Source organism: Prionailurus bengalensis, chromosome B1, assembly GCF_016509475.1.
Source record: "Prionailurus bengalensis isolate Pbe53 chromosome B1, Fcat_Pben_1.1_paternal_pri, whole genome shotgun sequence".
In the NCBI taxonomy this organism is placed as follows: domain Eukaryota; kingdom Metazoa; phylum Chordata; class Mammalia; order Carnivora; family Felidae; genus Prionailurus; species Prionailurus bengalensis.
In genome coordinates, this window is record NC_057344.1 from 78109828 (window position 1) to 78129559 (window position 19732).

Sequence of the window (19732 nt, forward strand, 5' to 3'; positions counted from 1 at the left end):
TACGCATTTTCTTAAAAATCAGGCTCAGGAGTTTATGCTTTTATTTAGTATATGGGAATGGATCACTTTAAAGGAAATCAGTGATGTTAACAGATTTGCCTTTTAGAAAAATTACTGTCTCTGGGTAGTGAATTGGGGAAGAGGAAGAGAGGACAACTAATATACTTTGTCAATAATTCAGTGTGTGATAATGGTGGCTTGAGTTAGGGATGGAGAGATGGAGCAAAGATAGGACATTGGGTTTAAATGGACTTGAAGGTAAGGGAGAGGGAGGAGTCAAGAACAGTTCCTCAGTTTTTGTGGTTTTTGTCTTGGGCAACCCAGTGGATGATTGTGAAATACAGAAGTTAAGAGGAAGAGCAGGTAGGAGTGGGGCATAAAGGAAAGGAGAGTCCAAGTTTTAACACTGACTTTGAACTACCTGTGGGAAATCTTTGAGATGTCTGGGAAGAAGTTGAATATATGGGTCCAAAACTCAGAAGGAAGATTGGCCCATAAGGAAACATCTAGAATTCATCAGTAGTTCTTAAATTCTTTTCCACCTTAACACACTTGAGGAAGATGATAAAACCTTCCCACTCATGCAAGTAGCTCCATTTAGCAATGATTCTCATGTTATCTCCGAGAAAGCTCTTTACCCAGGTGACTAGATGGCTCTCTTCATTCATGTCTGTGCTAATTAACCTGTGTTAATTATCAAAAAGACTGCCCCATACTACCCAAAAAATAATGTCCAGTCTGGTCACTCCCTATTCCATTTAAAATACTTTATTGTTTTTCAAACCACTTATTGCCACCCAACACATAGATATTTATTTACTGGATTACTGTTCCTTCCATTATAATGTAACTCCCTGAGACAAAAATTTTGCAAGGAAGCAAGGAAGTGAAATCAAGGAAGTGAAAATATCTAGAGTGGATAAAGATGAGACACTATGAGGTTTAGGGAAAGAAGGGTTAAGATGGAAAATACTTAAGTACATTTAAATGCTTATTGAAAGAGCTAGTAAGAGGAGAAGGTTGATGATATGAGAGATGAGGATAATCCATATTAAAAGGCTAAGAATATTGGAAAGGGTGTGTTTTTAAGACACCTGACAGGATTAGCCTTAGGTAAGAGAGACATATTTCTGTACTGTAGGACCAAATGGTATTGCTGAGTGTTTAGATTTGGTGATAGGAAGTTGAGATAGCAATAATCTAATGTTTTCTCCTTGGTGAAGTAAGGGACAAGGTCATTTGCTGAGAGCATTTAGAAGGTGAGTTTGAATGTTTGAGGAGATTGAATTTCTATAGAAAATGACAAAAAAGAGAGATGCCTAGGAAAACATGGGTGAATTTTCAGGCCAGGTGAGGTTGGGGATCAAGAATTGAAGTGATACCATCCCTCTAAGTTGCATAATTATCTTTACTAGCTATGAAAAGTAAGGCACAGAGAGTTAACAAAATTTGTCTAAAGTTACACATCCAGCCAGTGGCATACTTGAATTTTGGGCATAAAACTGAAGCCTGTCTGGCTACAGACACTTTAAAACATTAGACCATTTTGGTAACAGCAGTGTTCAGCAATCATTGCAAAATGGTGGAGTCTTTTCTTAGATCAGGCTCAACATAGACATTGGAGTGTCCGGTCAAAAGCCAAATTTAGATTAAAACTACCTTGTAATACTGTAAAGCCAATTGGGATGTGATCATATCAGGGGAATGATGCAAAGAGATGCTATATTCATATAAAGGGACACCAATTGTGTGGCAATCAGAAGCTGCTACGTTTTGCAGAGGCGTGTGGGAGGAAAACAGGATTCAGTGATACAGTTGACCTAGAATGTGTACCCACAGTCTTTATACTAAGCAATTAGAGATAGAAGGATTAACCATGTACTTCAGGTATATAATAATCATTCTGACCAAGATTAGAGCGGATGACATCAGCAAGTGTTATAGAGAAGAGGCCTAAAAAGAGAAGAACCAATCCCAGGGGAGAGACATTTGCTTTAGCTACATGGGTGTGGCTAAGGGCTTCACTAATTCTTTAGTGGATGGGGAAGTGAATACAAAAATCATACTTAACATTATTTATGGCTTGTATACTTGTAAGTGTGTGTCTATGTATATGTGCTTAAGATAACTCAAAATACTCATTTTTTATTTCATTGGGTTTAGTTTAAATTTAAAAATCTTTTCCTGCTTAGTTTCAATAAGGTTTTTGTATAAAGTACCTTTTAGATAATGTCCAATGTAAGTGTTTAAACAAGGTTACACTTCAGTTAATATACGTGGGTAAGTTACCTGCTTTTATTTTTAAACATCATTTTTTTTCAATATATAAAGTTTATTGTCAAATTGGTTTCTTTTTTTCTTTTTTATTTTTTTAATGTTTGTTTGTTTGCTTGTTTATTTTTTCAATATATGACGTTTATTGTCAAATTGGTTTCCATACAACACCCAGTGCTCATCCCAAAAGGTGCCCTCCTCAATACCCATCACCCACCCACCCCTCCCTCCCACCCCCCATCAACCCTCAGTTTGTTCTCAGTTTTTAAGTCTCTTTTGCTTTGGCTCTCTTCCACTCTAACCTCTTTTTTTTTTTTTCCTTCCCCTCCACCATGGGTTTCTGTTAAGTTTCTCAGGATCCACATAAGAGTGAAACCATACGGTATCTGTCTTTCTCTGTATGGCTTATTTCACTTAGCATAACACTCTCCAGTTCCATCCATGTTGCTACAAAGGGCCATATTTCATTCTTTCTCATTGTCACGTAGTACTCCAATGGAGTACACAATAAACATCATTTTTTAAAAGTTAGAAAGTCAATCTGTAGTAAAACATTTGATGTAATATTTCGCAAGTGTTTAAAAAAAAACTCCACATGTAAAGATCTCTTACAAACTGATAAGAAATATACCATAATAATAGCTTTTCTGTAGAAGTATAAATGGCAAATAAATATGAAAAGAGAGAACTCCTGCTAGTAATCAAAGAAATTAAGCCCTAGTAAGTGTCATATGGTAGTGGAATTATCCAAGCAAGGAATCCATTCCTTCAAAAAATTTTTCTTAATGTTTTCTTTTATATTTGAGAGAGAGAGAGAGAGAGAGAGAGAGAGAGAGAGAGAGAGAAACAGAGAGTGAGCAGGGGAGGGGCAGAGAGATGGAGACAGAATCTGAAGCAGGCTCCTGGCTCTGAGATGTCAGCACAGAGCCCAACACAGGGCTCAAACTTAGGAGCAGTGAGATCATGACCTGAGCCAAAGTTGGACACTTAACAGACTGAGCCACCCAGGCACCCCTATTACTTTTTTTTAAAAAGAGAGATCACCATATCAAACAAAAGGCAGACTGAAAGTGCATACTGGAAAAAATTTAAATGTTGATGTGTCATAAGTATGATACGTTTACCTTTTAAGTTAGCATGAATTGGAAAACTATAATTACTAATTTGCAGTGTGTCTTTTAGATTCCAATATTGTTTTTGTAAATATCAATTTGTACATTTTTCTGATAGATTCTATCTTGAGAAATGTTTAGAAATTGGTGAGAGATTTATTAACTGAGATGTACATAGCACCATAGCAGAGGCATATTCCCATGCAGAGGACTGGCAGAGACACACATTGTAATAAGAACCATGCAGATGGACATGGTTGCAGATGCATGGATTATTTTCCATGCAGAACCATGCAGATGAACCATGCAGTTCTGACCCAAATTGTTAAACATAAAAACCTAGGTAACCTTCTGAATGCCTTAGATCTGAGGAGTCCCCCACAAGTTGGGTTGTGTCCCCAAAGAGGATCTATTAAATTTGGAGGGAAACACACTCCAGTTGGGTCTGATAGCTGCCCAGTGCTCCTTCTCTCTTAGCAAATGTCATCATCCGTCTAAGAGACACACTGCAACCAGGATCCTTTTGACTCATGCTCTAAGGGCACAATGAAAACATTGCTTGATTCTTGATTATAAGCAAAAGAAACCTGCTAACAGATTTAAGAAGAGAGATATTGAGGAGAATACTGGGCAGAGGTCTGGAGAACTAAGTTTAGAAACATGAAGGGATGATGAAAGTTAGATAGCTCTCAGAACTCCAACTACATCCTACATAGAAGGAATCTAATGCAGACACCCAATCCTGGGTATTCCTACCTCCACAAATGCTGCCCTTGAAAAATGGATATTGCTGCCACACTCTACCATGCAAATGGATATACCAGTGTTTTGCATCTAAACCATCACGAATTTTGATTCAAAATCTGGTGTTGATGTGGATAACGAACAAAGCTTTAACAGAAGAGGCTTTGGTCATTAGTATCTGATGTGTGGCTTCAAATTGTGGGAGGTTTGTTCTGCCTTCCACTAACATTCATATGGTAGGGAATGCTCCACCAGTGTGACCAATTCATTTATTTTTTTAAAATAAAGTGACAGCCTGTTGAATAAATGGCAGATTAAAAATAAACATTGGGAAATGTTATTAAATGTTGAAAGAAATGTTTTAGGAAAGAAACCAAAACAAAAATTCACAGAATGCACGAAAAATACTAAATTTAAGTAAATTAAGAGGAATATAAGTGTATAATAAAAAGTATGGGCTCTGAAGTGTCCTAGTTTTGGGTTCAAGACCAATTCTGCAACTTACTAACTTAATAGCTATTGCAGAAAACCACCCAATAACTGGGAAACTTATTTAAAAAATTTTTTTTTGCTCCAGTTTTTTCACTTGTAAAACGGTATACAAAGCACATCAAAGGAAAGATGACTCAGAGAAAAATTCATGGGCTTAAACACATTCTAAAAAAAAGTAATGAAAATAGATGTCTTTAATTTAAGAAGTCAAGGGGCACCTGGGTGGCTCAGTCAGTTAAGTGGCTGACTTCGGCTCAGGTCACGATCTCGCTGTCAGTGAGTTCGAGCCCCGCGTCGGGCTCTGTGCTGACAGCTCAGAGCCTGGAGCCTGTTTCAGATTCTGTGTCTCCCTCTCTCTGACTCTCCCCCATTCTTGCTCTGTCTCTCTCTGTCCAAAGATAAATAAACATTAAAAAAAATTAAAAAAAAGATTTATAATTTAAGAAGTCAAGCACAGGAAAATAATCCTTAAAAAAGGAATTAATAAAGATAAATAGAGAAATTAATGAGCTAGAAAATGTAAACCAGTAAAAATAATTGAATTGTTAAATAAAATGAAACTACTTAGAAAAGAAGAAATCTGAAATAGATTGGTTTTTATACTTTAATTTTTCAAGTTTATTGTAGTAGAATATAGAAAATGTATATATAGAAAATATAGTCACAGTTAAAAGGTAAATTGAAATAACAAAATTTGCACATATGTTGAAAATGATTAATTTATTTAACAGGGTTTTAAAGACATGAAAAACTATAGTAAAAAATAAGTAAAAGATACAAACATACAATTTTCAAAAGAAAGAAAATGAACAAGAATTTGAGCACCCACCCCTAGTGAATAGCTTAGGCAAGAATCACCATTACAGAAACTGCCTTAAAACTTTTTTTATTCTGGCCAAGTGGGTTACATATATAGAAATCTGGATGTCAACCTAGGAAGCTTTCATGAAAGTATCCATCATTGAAAACTCTATGATATGGGAATTACGGGTATCTGATGACAAAACAGTTTATGATGAAGCTCTCTGCACTCCAAAGAGATTATCTCATTCAACAGTGCATGTGTTTAACCAACCTACAGAATAAACATTAACAAATACATTCATAATTTAAGAAACTGGGTGAAATAGATGAAATGAAAAGGGCAAATTCAGATTAAATACACATAAAAGAAATATGTAAATATGGGGCTTTACTGTCTATATTGCTGTTTTATAGGCTTTGCATCATGGACCAAATTTGAGAGCAGTTATAAACATGTATCATAGACTAATCCATCGTGTTAAATATCGACTTGGTCTGTGGAGGACAAGACAAGTTATAAACTTTGTAGAGCTGGAGGAATGGATGGACAGAAAAAAATGTAAGTGATACAGTCATTTCTGATTTTATTTTAAATTTGGAATTCATTTAAATATTGAAGTTTTATACATAATTTACATATAATTACCCATAGACACCAAAGGAAAACCATGTTTTATATTGCTGAAAGCTATTTGCATTTTATTTTTTAAGTTTTTAATTTTTTTAAATTTTCTATTTTTATTTTTTTAATTTATTAGGCACATCATTTAATGTCTCCAATTCTCCCTTCAAACAATTTATCTAGTGAGTTATAACAGCTATCTCACAAAGAAGTCAAGATGATTAAATCATAAATAGGTACAAAAGGCCAAGAATAGTGCTTGGGAATATAAGTTCTCAATACATATTAGGACTTTTCTCTTTATTAGTCAACTTTGTAGATCTTCTTTTTTAATTTTATTTTTTTATTTTTTTAAAATTTGCATCCCAATTAGTTAGTATATAGTGCAACAATGATTTCAGGAGTAGATTCCTTAGTGCCCCTTACCAATTTAGCCCATCCCTCCTCCCACAACCCCTCCAGTAACCGTCAGTTTGTTTTCCATATTTATGAGTCTCTTCTGTTTTGTCCCCCTCCCTGATTTTATATTATTTTTGTTTCCCTTCCCTTATGTTCATCTGGTTTGTCTCTTACAGTCCTCATATAAGTGAAGTCATATAATTTTTGTCTTTCTCTGACTAATTTCACTTAGCATAATACCCTCCAGTCCCATCCACGTAGTTGCCAATGGCAAAATTCCATTCTTTTTGATTGCTGAGTAATACTCCATTGTATATGTATAACACATCTTCTTTATCCATTCATTCATCAATGGACATTTGGGCTCTTTCCATACTTTGGCTATTGTTGATAGTGCTGCTATAAACTTGGGGGTGCATGTGTCCCTTCAAAACAGCACACTTGTATCCCTTGGATAAATGCCTAGTAGTGCAATTGCTGAGTTGTAGGGTAGTTCTATTTTTAGTTTTTTGAGGAACCTCCATACTGTTTTCCAGAGTAGCTGCACCAGCTTGCATTCCCACCAACAATGCAAAAGAGATCCTCTTTCTCCACATCCTCGCCAACGTCTGTTGTCTGAGTTGTTAATTTTAGCCATTCTGACAGGTGTGAGGTGGTATCTCATTATGTTTTGATTTGTATTTCCCTGATGATGAGTGATGTTGAGCATTTTTTTATGTGTCAGTTGGCCATCTGGATGTCTTATTTGGAGAAGTATCTATTCATGTCTTTTGCCCATTTCTTCACTGGATTATTTGTTTTTTGGGTGTTGAGTTTGATAAGTTCTTTATAGATTTTGGATACTAACCCTTTATCTGATATGTCATTTGCAAATATCTTCTCCCATTCTGTCGGTTGCCTTTTAGTTTTGCTGATTGTTTCTTTCGCTGTGCAGAAGCTTTTTAATTTGATGAGGTCCCAGTAGTTCATTTTTGCTTTTGTTTCCCTTGTCTCTGGAGACGTGTTGAGTAAGAAGTTGCTGCGGCCAAGATCAAAGAGGTTTTTGCCTGCTTTCTCCTTGAGGATTTTGATGGCTTCCTGTCATACATTTAGGTCTTTCATCCATTTTGAGTTTATTTTTGTGTATGGTGTAAGAAAGTGGTCCAGGTTCATTCTTCTGCATGTCACTGTCCAGTTTTCCCAGCACCACTTGCTGAAGAGACTGTCTTTATTCCACTGGATATTCTTTCCTGCTTTGTCAAAGATTAGTTGGCCATACGTTTGTGGGTCCATTTGTGGGTTCTCTATTCTGTTCCATTGATCTGAGTGTCTGTTCTTGTGCCAGTACCATATTGTCTTGATGATTACAGCTTTGTAGTATAGCTTGAAGTCTGGGATTGTGATGCCTCCTGCTTTGGTTTTCTTTTTCAAGATTGCTTTAGCTATTCGGGGTCTTTTCTGGTTCCATACAAATTTTAGGATTATTTGTTCTAGCTCTGTGAAGAATGCTGGTGTTACTTTGATAGGGATTGCATTGAATATGTAGATTGCTTTGGGTGGTATCGAAATTTTAACAATATTTGTTCTTCCTATCCAGGAGCATGGAATCTTTTTCCATTCTTTTGTGTCTTCTTCAATTTCTTTCATAAGCTTTCTATAGTTTTCAGTGTATAGATTTTTCACCTCTTTGGTTAGATTTATTCCTAGGTATTTTCTGTTTTTTTGTGCAACTGTAAATGGGATCGATTCACTTCATTGTTGGTGTATAGGAACACAACTGATTTCTGTGCATTGATTTTATATCCTGCAACTTTGCTGAATTCATGAATCAATTCTAGCAGTTTTTTGGTGGAATCTTTTGGGTTTTCCATATAGGGTATCATGTCATCTGCGAAGAGTGAAAGTTTGACCTTCTCCTGGCTGATTTGGATGCCTTTTATTTCTTTGTGTTGTCTGATTGCAGAGGCTAAGATTTCCAATACTATGTTGAATAACAGTGATGAGAATGGACATCCCTGTCTTGTTCCTGACCTTAGGGGGAAAGCTCTCAGTTTTTCCCCATTGAGGATGATATTAGCATTGGGTTGTTCATAGAGGTACGCTCCTTCTATCCCTACTTTCTTGAGGGTTTTTATCAAGAAAGGATGCTGTATTTTGTCAAATGCTTTCTCTGCATCTATTGAGAGGATCATATGGTTCTTTTCCTTTCTTTTATTGATGTGATGATTCACATTAATTGTTTTGCGGATACTGAACCAGCCCTGCATCCCAGGTATAAATCTCACTTGGTCGTGGTGAATAATTTTTTTAATGTATTGTTGGAGCTGATTGGCTAATATCTTGTTGAGGATTTTTGCATCCATGTTCATCAAAGAAATTGGTCTATAGTTCTGCTTTTCAGTGGGGTCTCTGTCTGGTTTTAGAATCAAGGTAATGCTGGCTTCATAGAAAGAGTTTGGAAGTTTTCCTTCCATTTCTATTTTTTGGAACAGTTTCAAGAGAATAGGTGTTAACTCTTCCTTAAATGTTTGGTAGAATTCCCCTGGAAAGCCATCTGGCCCTGGACTCTTGTTTTTTGGCAGATTTTTTATTACTAATTCGATTTCCTTACTAGTTATGGGTCTGTTCAAATCATCTATTTCTTCCTGTTTCAGTTTTGGTAGTGTATATGTTCCTAGGAATTTGTCCATTTCTTCCAGATTACCCATTTTATTGGCATGTAATTGCTCAAAATATTCTCTTGTTATTGTTTTTATTTCTGTTGTTTTTATTGTGATCTCTCCTCTTTCATTCTTGATTTTATTTATTTGGGTCCTTTCCTTTTTCTTTTTGATCAAACTAGCTAATGGTTTATCAATTTTGTTAATTCTTTCAAAGAACCAGCTTCTAGTTTCATTGATCTGTTCTACTGTTTTTTTTTTTGGTTTTGATAGCATTAATTTCTGCTCTAATCTTTATTATTTCCTGTCTTCTGCTGGTTTGGGTTTTACTTGCTGTTCTTTTTCCAGCTCCTTAAGGCATAAGGTTAGGGTGTGTATCTGAGATCTTTCGTCCTTCTTTAGGAAGGCCTGGATTGCTATATACTTTCCTCTTATGACCGCCTTTGCTGCCTCCCAGAGGTTTTGTGTTGCGGTGTTATTATTTTCTTTGGCATCCATGTACTTTTTAATTTGCCCTTTAACTTTTTGGTTAGCCCATTCATTCTTTAGTAGGATGTTCTTCAGTCTCCAAGTATTTGTTACCTTTCCAAATCTTTTCTTGTGGTTGATTTCGAGTTTCATAGCGTTGTGATCTGAAAATATGCACGGTATGATCTCGATCTTTTTGTACTTACTTAGGGCTGATTTGTGTCCCAGTATATGGTCTATTCTGCAGAATGTTTCATGTGCACTGGAGGAGAATGTGTATTCTGCTGCTTTAGGATGAAATGTTCTGAATATATCTGTTAAGTCCATCTGGTCCAATGTGTCATTCAAAGCCATTGTTTCCTTGTTGATTTTTTGACTAGATGAGCTGTCCATTGCTGTTAATGGGGTGTTGAAGTCTCCTACTATTATGGTATTATTATCGATGAGTTTCTTTATGTTTGTGATTAATTGATTTATATATTTGAGTGTCCCACATTTGGCACATAAATGTTTACAATTGTTAGGTCTTCTTGGTGGATAGACCCCTTGTATATGATATAATTCCCTTCTGCATCTCTTGATACAGTCTTTATTTTGAAGTCTAGATTGTCTGATATAAGTATGGCTACTCTGGATTTCTTCTGTTCACCATTAGTATGATAGATGGTTCTCCCTCCCTTATTTTCAATCTGAAGGTGTCTTTAGGTCTAAAGTGGGTCTCTTGTAAACAGCATATAGATGGATCTTGTTTTCTTATCCATTCCCTTACCCTATGTCTTTTCATTGGAGCATTGAGTTCATTGACATTTAGAGTGAGTACTGAAAGATACGAATTTATTGCCATTATGATACTTGTAGAGTTGAGTTTCTGGTGGTGTTCTCTGGTCCTTTGTAATCTGTGTTGCTTTTGGTATTTACTTATTTTTATATGTATATATTCATCTTTTCTCCCCTCAGAGAGTCCCCCTTAAAATTTCTTGCAGGGCTGGTTTAGTGGTCACAAACTCCTTTAAATTTTATTTGTCTGGGAAACTTTTTATCTCTCCTTCTATTTTGAAGGACAGCCTTGCTGGATAAAGAATTCTTGGCTGCATATTTTTCTGATTCAGCACACTGAATATATCCTGCCACTCCTTTCTGGCCTGCCAAGTTTTTGTGGATAGGTCTACTGCAAAACTGATCTGTCTTCCCTTGTATATTAGGGACTTTTTTTCCCTTGCCTGCTTTCATGATTCTCTCCTTGCCGGAGTATTTTGTGAATTTGACTATGATATGCCTTGTTGATGGTCAGTTTTTGTTGAACCTAATGGGGGTCCTCTGTGCTTCCTGGATTTTGATGTCTGTGTCTTTCCCCAAGTTGGGAAAGTTTTGCGCTATGATTTACTCACATAACCCTTCTACCCCTATTTCTTTCTCTTCCTCTTCTGGTACCCCTATGATTCTGATGTTGTTCCTTTTTAATGAGTCATTGATTTTTCTAATTCTTAAATTGTGCTCTTTTGCCTTAATCTCCCTTTTTTTCTGCTTCATAGTTCTTTATAACTTTGTCCTCTATATTGCTGATTCTCTGTTCTGCCTCATACATCCTGCCGCCACTGCATCCATCCATGATTGCGGCTCAGTTATAGCATTTTAAATTTCATTCTGGCTATTTTTTACTTCTTTTATCTCTGCAGAAAGGTATTCTAATCTATTTTTGACTCCAGCTAGTATTCTTATTATCATGATTCTAAATTCTGGTTCAGACATCTTGCTTGTATCTGTGTTGGTTAAATCCCTGGCTGTCGTTTCTTTGTGCTCTTTCTTTTGGGGTGAATTCATTCGTTTTGTCATTTTGAAGGGAGAAAAGGAATTAACCAGGTATAAAAATTGAAATAAAAAAAGTTAAAATTAAAAAATATTAAAATCAAAAATTACACACACACACACACAAATCGAATAATGATGCTAGATCCTAGGTGTGTTTTGGTCTGGGTGTTGAAAGTGGTTTGACGGATTAGAGAAAGAAAATGGGGGGGAGGGGAGAAGAAGAAAAAAAAAAGGAAATCGTTTGACAATTTGAAAAAATGAATACACCGAAGTAGACTAAAATGAGATGACAGGGGTAAAATAGAATTTGAAAAAATACACACAAAAGTAAAGAATATAGTGGAAAAAATTAAAGAAAAATATTTTAATACAAATTAAAGATAAATATGAATTTTTTATTTCTCTATATTCAAGAAAAAAAAACGAAAAAGAGAAAAAAGAGAAAAAAAGAAATCGTTTGAAAATTTGAAAAAAGTGAATACACTGTAGTAGACTAAAATCAAATTATGGAAGTAAAATAGAATTTGAAAAATTTACATGGAAGCAAAAATATGGTAAAAAATTAAAGGAAAATATTTTTAATAGAAATTGAAAGTAAAAATGAAGTTTTTCTCTTTCTACATTCAAGAAAAAGAAAAGAAACAAAAAATGAAAAACAAAAAGAAAGAAGAAAAAAAGAAATTGTTTGAAAATTTGAAACGGTGAATATACTGAAGTAGACTAAAACAAAATGATGGAAGTAAAATAGAATTTGAAAAAATTTACACAAAAGTAAAAAATATAATAATAAAAATTAAAGAAAAATATTTTTAATTAAAAATTGAAAATAAGAATGATTTTTTCTCTTTCTGTATTCAAGAAAATGTAAAAGAGAAAAAGAAAACAAAAGAAAGAAAATTGAATAGATGAACCTGCTCACAGATTGAAGTAGGACTGAAATTACTTCGTTTTCCCCTAGAAGTTAGTCTATGTAGCACTTTATAGGCCATAAACTAAGTCAGCGGTGAGACTGGTGTTCTTGAAGAGGGAAGTTGGCCCAGTTGGGTGGGGCTCAGTGTAACAGCTCTGCTCTCCACTAGTTGGCGCTGCTAGCCTACTGGGGTGGATTGTTGGCGGTGCTTGTAGGTGCGTATGCGCATGCACGGGAGCGGTGACCCTGGAACCATTTGGCTACCAGTCTGTTCTCCGGGATCAGAAATCGCGCACCTGTCCTCTGTCTTCAGCTTTCATCCATGTCCCGCTTTTTCACTCTCCGTGACCAGGCCCCAAGCAGTACCTCTCTCCCAAGTTTTGTCTCAGATGCGGCTGTTTTCCCTGGCCCCTTACTTCTGAAGGACTGCGGCTTTGGCCCGTTCCGCCCCTCTGTGGGAGGGTCTCACTGAGCAATGGCCGAATGCCAGCTGCACCCAGGAATGCCTGCTGGACCCTGCTGCTGCCGGTGCCCCAAGACTGCGGCCAGGTGCCAGCCCGCCCCAGAAAAAGTTTGCGAGATAGTGTAGCAGCAGCATTTCAGGGATTATGGAAAATCACAACACACATCTGGCACCAGGCTTCACCCTTAACAGCCTTATTCCAGCACCAGTGAATGTGGCCGTTTTCTGGGGTCTGCTGGGACCAGGTGTCTTCAACAGTCTCTACCAAATGCCCTTCTAGCAGTGGAACTGCTTTTCCCCGTGTGGCCTGAGAACCTCCTGGACCCCACTCTGTTCCTGGGGATTCGTCTTTCCCACCCGAGCACCATCAGGTATTGAGCTGTGGAGCTGCAGACTTTGCCCTGCTGTTGTTTACAGTCTTAATGGGATTTAAACCTTCTCCTTTCTCCTTTCTCCCTTTTTATTTAGTCCCCGCGGCTGTTTCCACTTTTTCACTTTCTCTCCAGCTGCTTTGGGGAGGGGTGCTTTTCCCGTATTCTCCCCCCCTCCCCAGTCTCCATCCTCTCTCCGTCCCCAAAAGCAGTTCCCTACCCTCTGAGGCTTCTTGCTCCCCAAACTCACCTGTCCATGCCACATACCTGCTGAATTCTGTGGTTCAGTTTGTGCAGATTGTTGTGTTAATCCTCCCATCAGTTTTCTAGGTGTGTAGGATGGTTTAGTGTTGGTCTGGCTGTATTTCATGGACGCGAGACACAGAAAAAACTTCCATGCTCGGCTCGGCTCCTCCCCCATCTATTTTTAAAGTTTTTTAAAAACAGTTTTTATTTAAATTCCAGTTAGTTAACTTACAGGGTAATATTAATTTCAGGTGTACAATATAGTGAGTCAATACTTCCATGTAACACCTGGTGGCTATTTGCATTTTAAAGTGATGTATTGTATATTTGGCTTGATTTATTAGGATCTTGTGTTTATAAACAACAGAAAACCCATTCTGGTTAACCAAAGCAAAAAGAAAATTTATAGGAAAAATATAGGAAAAATAGTTAAAGAATCAGATCTCACACAGAATTTGAAACAGAGCTACTCCAGAGATTTAGGGAGCAAAAAGTAAGGGGAAAAAAATCTCTATTTGTCCTTGGGAGACAGATAAGCTCTTGTCACTTACAAGACTTTTTTTGTTTCTATGCTTTAAATTCAAATTCCAGGGAGAGAACATCTGATTAGCTTAATTTGAATCATGAATCCAACACTCTGCCATGGGAGGGCAGAGAATTTTGCTTGAGTTTCACAGAGGTTATATCCATTGGGGGAAGGGTAGCTCCCCAAAGGAAAATTACATACTGCTAACAGAAAAAATAGCTAATGGACACCAAGCAGGCTAAATAGGTATCTATTATGTGTTGCTTGTTAGTGTTGAAATTCTGTTCACAGAACAAGTTCCTCAATTTATATCTTAGCTTTCAGAGAGCCTGGTTCCTATTATATTTAATGAATTTACATTGCTTAGGATGAGGATGGACACTACAGCCAGTTTCTTGATTAAAAAAATAATAAATGAAGACTTCTGGTTTCTGGTTCCACATGTAAGGAGCCTGGAAGTCTCCACTCCATTTTAACATGTAAAAAAGCTGAATATACTAAAAAATTAACTTCTCATGGATCTATAAGAGACGGGAAAAGACAGAGAAAACTGGTTAAAGAGATAGACACTCAAATACAGGGAGTTGCAGTTACCAGAGCAGAGACTGGTGAGTGGAAATTGATATGGGGAGAAACAAGGGTTGGCAAAGATATGGAGAAAAAGTAATCTTCTTGCACTGTTGGTGGGAATGCAAACCAGTGCAGCTACTGTGGAAAACAGTATGGAAGTTCCTCAAAAAGTTAAAAATAGAACTACCATACAATCTAGTCACTGCACTACTGGGTATTTACCCAAAGAATACAGAAACACTAATTCAAAAAGACGTGTGCATCCATGTATTTATTGTAGCGTTATTTAAAATAGCCAAATTATGAAAGCAACGAAAGTGGCCATTGATAAATGAATGGATAAAGAAGAAATGGTACATATACACAATGGAATATTACTGAGCCATAAAAACTAATGAAATCTTGCCATTTAGAACAGCATGGTCAGATCTAGAATGAATGCCAAGTGAAATAACTCAATCAGAGAAAGACAAATACTATGATTTCACTCATATGTGGAATTGGATAAAATGAATGAACAAAGTAAAAAAGAAAACAAAAATCAGACTCTTTGGAGAACAAACTGGTGGGGATGTGGGAGAGAGGGATGGGTGAAATAGGTGAAGGGGACTGAGAATACACTTATCATGATGAGCACTGAGTAATGAGTGCGTAGAGCTGTTGAATCACTATACTGTACATCTGAAACAAATGTAACACTGTATATTAATTATACCATACTTAAAATCAAATTTTAAAAAAGAAAAGAAAAAAGAAATTGATGTGAGAACCAGCACCAATTAGGAAAAATGAGCTGTCATTGGCAAATAGCTGGAGGCTCAGTGTGAACAATCCCAAGAGTTAAACAAACAACAACAACAAAAACAACAACAACAACAACAAAACTCCAAGAGGACCCAGTCATAAGAAGACCACCACAGTGTTGTGATAGTTACCTCCAGGAAATTGAGCAGATTCCCACAGTAAATATCAGAGAGACAGAACCATTTTGAAATTTGCCAGATCACACTCTTCTTTACATGGCCTACCTTCAAGGGAAATTAGTTAACTGGAGCCTAACCTGCTGGGTTATTTTCAGAGCTTAACTGACGTGGTGAAGGGCAATACCCAACTTCAGTCCATTCTGGCCTTCCTGTCCCACCTATAGGGGGAGAAAAAAGATCCTGAGAAACACTTGTATAGTTCACAGTCCAGAGAGATACAGGGATATTAAGAGACTGAGACCTTATCATAGGTCTATAGAACATTTCCTCCCACGCATTCAATCACATTACTAGAAGCCTATTTACAGCTTACCTGATATATCATGTCTGGGTATCAAGAAAAAATTACAAAGTATACAAAAAGGCAAAAACTACAATCTGAATAGCTAGAACAAACATCAGAACCAGACATGGCAGTGACATCAGAGTTATCACACCAGGGATATAAAACAACTATGATTAATATGCTCCAGGCTCTAATGGATAAAGTAGACAGCATGCAAAAGATATATGGGCAATGTAACTAGAGAGATAGAAATACTGAGAAAGAACCAAAAAGAACTAGAGATAAGACTAACAGAAATGAGGAATGCCTTTGATGGGCTTGTTAGTAGATTGGACATGGCTGAGGACAGACTCTCTGAGCTAAAGGATATACCAGTAGAATCCTTGAAAATCAAAAAACAAAGAGTAAAAAGACTGAAAAAAAAAATACCTGAACAAAATATCCAGGGACTATGGGACAACTACAAAAGGAGTAACATGGATAATGGGAATATCAGAAGGAGAAGAAAGAGAGGAAAGAACCGTAGAAATATTTAAAACAATAATGACTGAAAATTTCCCCAAATTATTCTTAGACACCAAACCACAGATCCAAGAAGCTCAGGCAACACCGAGCAGAATAAATTCCAGAAACTACAACATTTTTGATATAAGCATATCATCTTCAAACTACAGAAAATCAAAGATTAAAAAAAATCCTGAAAGAAGCCATGGAAAAAAATTCCTATAGAGGTAGAAAGATAAGAATTACATTCAATCTGGGGCGCCTGGGTGGCGCAGTCGGTTGAGCGTCCGACTTCAGCCAGGTCACGATCTCGCGGTCCGTGAGTTCGAGCCCCGCGTCAGGCTCTGGGCTGATGGCTCAGAGCCTGGAGCCTGTTTCCGATTCTGTGTCTCCCTCTCTCTCTGCCCCTCCCCCGTTCATTCTCTGTCTCTCTCTGTCCCAAAAATAAACATTGGAAAAAAAAAAAAAAAAGAATTACATTCAATCTATCAGAAACCATATCAATAGACACCTCACTAAAGAAGATACACAGATGACAAGTGTTTGGAATGATGCTCCACATCATATGTTATCAGGGAAATTTATATGAAAACAGAGATACCACTACACCCTTATTAGAATGGCTGAAATCCAGAACACTGTCAATATGATATGCTGGTAAGGATGTGGAACAACAGGAACTATAGTTTATTGTTAAAGAGAATGCCAGTGATACAGCCATTTTGGAAAACAGTTTGGTGGTTTCTTATAAAACTAAACATACTGTTACCAAAAAATCCAGCAATCATGCCCCTTGGTGTTTACCCATAGGCATTGAAAACTTATGTCCACACAAATTAAACTTACCCACAGACATTGAAAATTTATATCCACACAAAACCTGCACATGTATGTCTATATCTACTTTTTCATAATTGCCAGAGCTTGGCAGCAACCAAGATGTTCAGTAAACCTTCAGTAAATGAATAGATAAACTGTGGTACATCTGGACAAGGGAGTTTATTTAGCTATAAGAGGAAATGAGCTATCAAGCCATGAAAAGACATGGAAGAATCTTAAATGCGTATTACTAAGTGAAAGAAGCCAATCTGAATAGTCCATGCACTGTATACTTTCAACCTTATGACATTCTAGAAAAGGCAAAACTGGAGAAAATCAAGATTGATATTTGCCAGGAATGAGTTGGGGTTGGGAGGAGGGATGTGGCAGAATATAGAGGATTTTTAAGGCAGTGAAACTATTCTGCATAATACTGCATGATGGATACATGTCATTATACATTTGTCCAAACCCAGAGAATTTGCAACACTAAGAGTGAATTATGCGGTAAACTGTGGACCTTAGTGATTGTGATGTATCATCCTTGGTAACAAATGTATCACTCTGATGTGTGATGTTGATAATGAAAAGAGGCTATGCTTATGTGGAGGTAGTGGGTATGTGAGAAATCTCTGTACCTTCTTCATTTTGTTGTCAACTTAACACTGCCCTTTAAAAAATTGTCTTTAAAAAAACAAAACAAAAACAACAAAATGATGCAGATATATTTAATTGAAATGAGCATCTTACTGCTTTATTATAGTGCTACATTTTTTTATATAGTTTAATCATGAAATGTGGATTTCACAGTGGACTATAACTTCCATGAAGACAGGGACTGTATCTGTTTGATTAATTAATAAATAGACACTATTAGGAAATGCCTGTTTTATCAAAAGGATTCAGAAATATTTGTTGATAGTTTTTATCAAGTTTATTACTTAGGCTAAAATTGCTGAAAGATATTTACAAATAACCAGAATTCTTTGAGTTAGAATGACTCCTTTTCTGTAGCTAGAAGTTAAGGAATGAAGAAGTCAGAGACAGATTTATACAAGTCACAGAATTAAGTTAGATCAAGTAATGCAGTCCAAAATCTTGGTGTCCAGAGAAAAAAGCAGAAGAGACTAATGTGTTGGAGATGAAAAGATGGGAAGAAGGGAGAAAGAGAAAGCAAGTGAGAGAGGCAAGAAAGGGAAAATATTTCTCTCATTAGGAAGCTGCTAGAATTCCTTTGTCTTAAAAATCCTTTAAAAAAAAAGTAAGAGAGAGAGAGAGGGAGATTATACTGACATGCACTCAGATTTTACAACTTTTATACATAAACTCTACACCCACTATATACAAAATTCAAAAAGATAATTTTTTTTGTTTTATAATAATTTTGTTTTATTATAATTTTTTTACAGTTTTTTTTTCTTTTCTTTTTTTCTTTCTTTTTTTTAAATTGAGGTGTTGGATGCCTGGGTTGCTTAGTCAGTTAAGTATCTGACTTTCAATTTCGGCTCAGGTCATGATCTCATGGTTCATGAGTTCATACCCCAAGTTGGGCTCTGCACTGACACTGTGGAGCCTGCTTGGGATTCATTCTCTCTCTCTCTCTCTCTCTCTCTCTCAAAATAAATAAATAAATAAATAAGTAAGTAAATAAGTAAATAAATAAACAAACAAACTTTAAAAAATTGAAGTGTAATTGATATATAACATTCTATTAGTTTCAGGTGTAAAACATGCTTCAATATTCATGTATATTGCAAAATGATCACCACAATAAGTCTAGTTAGCATTGGTCACCATACATAGTTGCAAGTTTTTTTTTTCTTTTTCTTTTGATGAGAACTTTTAACATTTACTGCCTAGGCAACTTTTAAATATGTAATACAGTGTTATTAATTATAGTTAATAAGAGGTATCCTCAATACTCTTTAATAGATAGTAATTTTATATTCTCTAATTGAGATTACTGTACAAATATTATCATTTTATCAAAATAATTACTAGGACCTTACATTTCTTACAGTTATTACACTGAACACCTTTTCTTTTCCACTCATTTTATATTTTAAGCTACTGACTACCAAATCACATATACTTTCCAAAATACTCCCACTATTTCACACAGTTAGTCTTGTCTTCATCCCCAAGTCTGTCACTAAATTCATTTTTTAACCTTATAGAATCTTGCTTATTTTTCTGTTTTACTTTCTTCCCACCGTTTCTCTTTGATTTTAGCTGCAGATTTCACCCTCATTGAATCTTAATCTCTCATTTTGAAAAAGAGCTAATGTGGTTCATTTTTCTGGCCTGGACTCTGGTGGTTTTGAGATGAAAATTACTTAGAGTTAAAGTCTTAAAAAAAAGCCAGAAGGGAGCCAAGTGGATACATGGAGGAAGAATGTTCTAGGCAGAGGGAGCCCCAAGCACAAAGGCACAAAGTTGGAGGCTGTTAGTATTGGAGGAAACTATTACTGCCGTTGGAATGGAGCAAGAACAGAGCAGAATGAGATAGGAGAGGTAGCAGGGAGCAGGAGCATAGGCTGTGTCAGGTTTTATAGACCATTGGATTTTACCTTGAAAAGGTTGGGAAGCCCATGGAGGACTGTTATCCAAGGGCTATGATATGACTTATGATTGAACACATCCCTTTGGCTGTTTTGTGGAGGATAGGCTGACATGAGGTAAGTACATAAA

General features: G+C 36.4%; 1 protein-coding gene across 1 annotated transcript in view; it reads left to right on the forward strand.

Annotated features, from left to right (window-relative positions):
• IQCM (IQ motif containing M) overlaps positions 1 to 19732 on the forward strand; it is a 474138-nt gene that overhangs the window by 278568 nt on the left and 175838 nt on the right. Inside the window, exon 11 of the mRNA XM_043567775.1 lies at positions 5841 to 5985. Within this exon, the coding sequence (XP_043423710.1) occupies positions 5841 to 5985 (145 nt within the window). The remainder of the gene's footprint in view (positions 1 to 5840; positions 5986 to 19732) is intronic.